This window comes from Macaca mulatta, chromosome X, assembly GCF_049350105.2.
Source record: "Macaca mulatta isolate MMU2019108-1 chromosome X, T2T-MMU8v2.0, whole genome shotgun sequence".
NCBI lineage: Eukaryota > Metazoa > Chordata > Mammalia > Primates > Cercopithecidae > Macaca > Macaca mulatta.
This window is the reverse complement of record NC_133426.1, coordinates 12537752-12541374: the sequence shown is the minus strand read 5'-3', so window position 1 is coordinate 12541374 and position 3623 is coordinate 12537752. Positions and strand designations below refer to the sequence as shown.

Below are 3623 nucleotides of genomic sequence, written 5' to 3'. Positions count from 1 at the left end.
CCTTTGGCCAATAGCCCAGGAGGAATTGAATCCAGAAAGCAACCACATGAGATGCCTATGTCTCTGGTAAACACCTACATTGCAACCTCTGAGACACCCTGAGCAGAGGACCCAGTTACACTGTGCCTGGACTCCTGACCCTCAAAAACTGTGGGCTAGCAAATGTGTTGTTTTAAACCACTAAGTTTTGGGGTAATTTGGTACATAGCCATATAGACAGAAATGTCATTCCTTTGCATCTTTATTATGGCGCAAAACCATGACTTAATGTCATTATTGCTTAATGGAATCAACATACATATTGTTATACCGTGAATCATTTTCAGTTAAGACCACATTTCTCAGAGTTTGCCAAAACAAGCCTTCTGCCTTCGGATTGTCAGGCCACTGGAGGATGGAGCTCTTACAGATCCGCTGTCGTAGCCTCAAATACTGAGAATGCTGTAACACAGGCTCCAGCAGGATAAATATAATCACATCCATGTTCTCATCCATTAGCCTCTGCAAAGCCAAGTAAAAAGCTGTTTTAAAGTTCCAGCTTTTTGCATATTTTTTGGTTAAAACAAATACTGTTTTCTTGCTTTGGTTGATGCTCTGCATGAGGTTGTCGATGATGGCCAATCCCGGGTCCCAATCCCTCTCCTCTAGACAAAGGAGAACGTTTTTGTCTTGGCTCTCTTCAAGGTGGTAGCGCAGCTCATTTATCACCCAGTCAGTAACAGAGGCATCTTTGGTGTCATAAGAAATGTAAGCATCATAGAAAGTTTGGGATGTGGAAAGAGACCTGTAGCCTTTTACCTTAGCTAAACACACATTATATATAAACCAAACATCCCAGTAAAACAAATGGTGAGCCAGGGCAGTCAACATAACCATGGTGGTGATAAAGAAGGTGAAGAAAAATAATATCACTGCAGTGACATCTGAAACACAAGTTGTTAGCTCCAGACTCACAATACTCTTCCCTCTTTGATCCCCAGGACTGGCACAAATGACATCTACCAGTCTGGGAATTGTGACGTTCAGATGTTCATCCATCCATCTTCGGAAATCTCCAATGTCACAGGTGCATTCGAAGGGGTTTCCGTGTAGTTCCAAAATACATAAATTGGTGGTGGTCTTAGTTTCAAGTGCGGATTTGTTGATCGTTTTTAGCAGGTTGGAACTTAAATCGAGGTGCTTCAGACTACTGACTTCAGAAAGAAAGCCAGAGGGTAGGTGGGAAATCCTGTTATGACTCAGCAGCAGTGTCTGAAGGGAAGATGTAAAGTCAGATAGGCTATCAGTTAAAAAGAATAGTTTGTTTCCACGTAAGTCAAGCAACTGGAGATGAGGAAACTGCTGGAGTAATGTCCAGTTAAAAAACTTTAACATATTATCATTTATATGTAGTTCAGTGAGACTCGCTGGCAAATTAAGGAATGCTTCATTTGGGATATGCTTGAGCTTATTAAGGGATAAATCCAGCTTTGTCAGATTCGTGAGACCTTTGAAAATGGAGATATACCTGTTATCATCATCATTCCACAAAATGTCAAGGCGATTGCCACTGAAAACTAATTCTACCAGGGACTTGCTTTCCAGATTATACTTATCTGTTAAAGTATAAATGTTGTTGTGGCTCAAGTTTAAAACTTTTAGATTTGTAAAATTTTGAATAAATTCTAGATGATGTGTTACCCCTGCTATTCTGAAATAGTGTGAATTATAGCTGAGATCTAGAACTTCCAAGTCGGACAATTCAGTAAGAGCACTAGCATTATCGAAATCTAGTCTATTGTTTGTCAAATCCAAATATTTGACATGAGGAATGGCTGAAAATTCAGTTCCACTTAACACTTGAGCATTGCTATTTGCAGACAGATTTAAACAGGCAATGTCAGGAAGATTTTCAAATTGGTTTGGCCCAATGAAGAAAATATTGTTGAGGCTTAAATCTAAGGCTTTTCCATAAGCAGCACATTGTGGCTTTATTAAAGGACGGGTGAAATGATAAAAGTTCGAATGTGGGTCAAACTCAAAATCTGTTGAGCGACGTTTCAGGATATGACGTTGAAAAGAGGAACTATTTGCATAACTCTGCCTGGTATCTTTTACCAACGGTGATATTCTGTTTTCTGACAAGTAAATGATTTCCAGGTTGGGGAAATTTTGGAAAAGGTTGAAATCGATTTGCTTAATAAAATTAATACCCAAGTTGATAGTTGATAAGTTTGGAAGCTGCATCAGGGGCTGGAAATCGTCTTTTCTGAGTTCCTGGAACACATAACCTCTTAAATGCAATGCCCGTAGAGACAAAAGTTTAGAGAAGTTTTTGGAAATATTAATATGCTGTGGATAACTCCCCTTTATATAGTTAAAAGACAAGTCAAGTATTTCTAAGCGGGGCAGCATCGTTAAAAATTCCCCAGAGGCGATTTCTCCCACTAAATAGTTGAATTCAAGATCCAGCACCTTCAGATGAGGCATATTTTTAAACCAGGCAGCATTAATCTTCCTGAGGGAAGTGCTAGAGAGGTTTAGGTATTGAAGTTGGGTCAAGTTTTGAAAAGCAAAACGATCTATATTAATTGAAGCACCCCCATCACAAGGCACGCATGGAAATGGGGCATTGAAGCACCTCGGACAATTCCCGCTTAAATCTAGTAATGTTAAATTTATCAAACCCTTGAAATCTTCTTCACCAATGTATTTGATCTGGGTGTTGCTCAGAAAAAGTTTGCGTAGGGAACTTGGCAGTTTGGGTGGCACATGTGAAAGAGAATTGAAAGATAGTGATAGCAACTCCAAATTTGTCAGTGTTTCAAATACCCCATCTTCTATGTTAGTTTTCTCACAAACTTTGTTAAAATAGCAGTTCCAGGCCAAATAGAGATATTTCAAGTTTATAAGTCTTGAAATGCCCTCTTTAGTTATGTTGTATATATTGTTTTGAATTAGACTCAGTTCTGTCAAAGACTCTGGCAAACCAGAGGGTATTTGGGGTAACTGGTTGTCTTCAAGCAGTAACTCCCTTAGGTTTTTTAGGTTGAGGAATGCTCCGTCTGTGATATTCAAGCCATTTGATTGCATGCCAGGATTTCCGTTCTGGCGCTGTACATTGGGGTTGTGGTTTAGATTTATTTTAGTGAGATTTTGCAGCCCTTGAAATGATTCATTCGTTATGTGTGTGATGAAATTATCAGACAAGTCTAGTTCTGTCACATATTTGCCCACCGTTTGGGGAACTTCCCGTAGTCGACGATTGCTGCACTCTGCAATAACACAGTGATTTTGCCTTTTCTCTTCACAAGGATAGCTTCTAGAAAAATTTTCTTCAGGGCATAACTCACAGGAACCAGGTATTAGCAGGAAAAGGCAGGTCAGCATTGACGACTGAAGGAACATGTTTTCCTAAGGAAAATCAAAAGCAGAAGCACAGTATTAGAGTAACGGTATTTGCCAGATGTTTTGTAAATAAATTAGCAGTGCTACACCATACTTATATGAGTTTTGATGTGTGCATTCACTTAACAATTAAATAAATTGCATCAGATTAGGTCGAGAATGATTTTACTTTTTACTATGTTCAGCTTCATGGTGCTAAAAGAAGTTGAAGATGGGCTGGGTGTGGTGGCTCACAC

At 39.3% G+C, this 3623-nt stretch overlaps 1 protein-coding gene across 1 annotated transcript; it reads right to left on the bottom strand.

Moving 5' to 3' along the window:
• Positions 1-273: 273 nt before the first annotated feature.
• On the bottom strand, positions 274-3394 carry TLR8 (toll like receptor 8; the record flags this gene model as incomplete). The annotated part of the gene is given in 1 exon segment (NM_001130427.1): positions 274-3394. A coding segment is annotated over 1 exon segment (3121 nt), but the record flags the coding sequence as incomplete, so codon positions are not given.
• Positions 3395-3623: the final 229 nt, after the last annotated feature.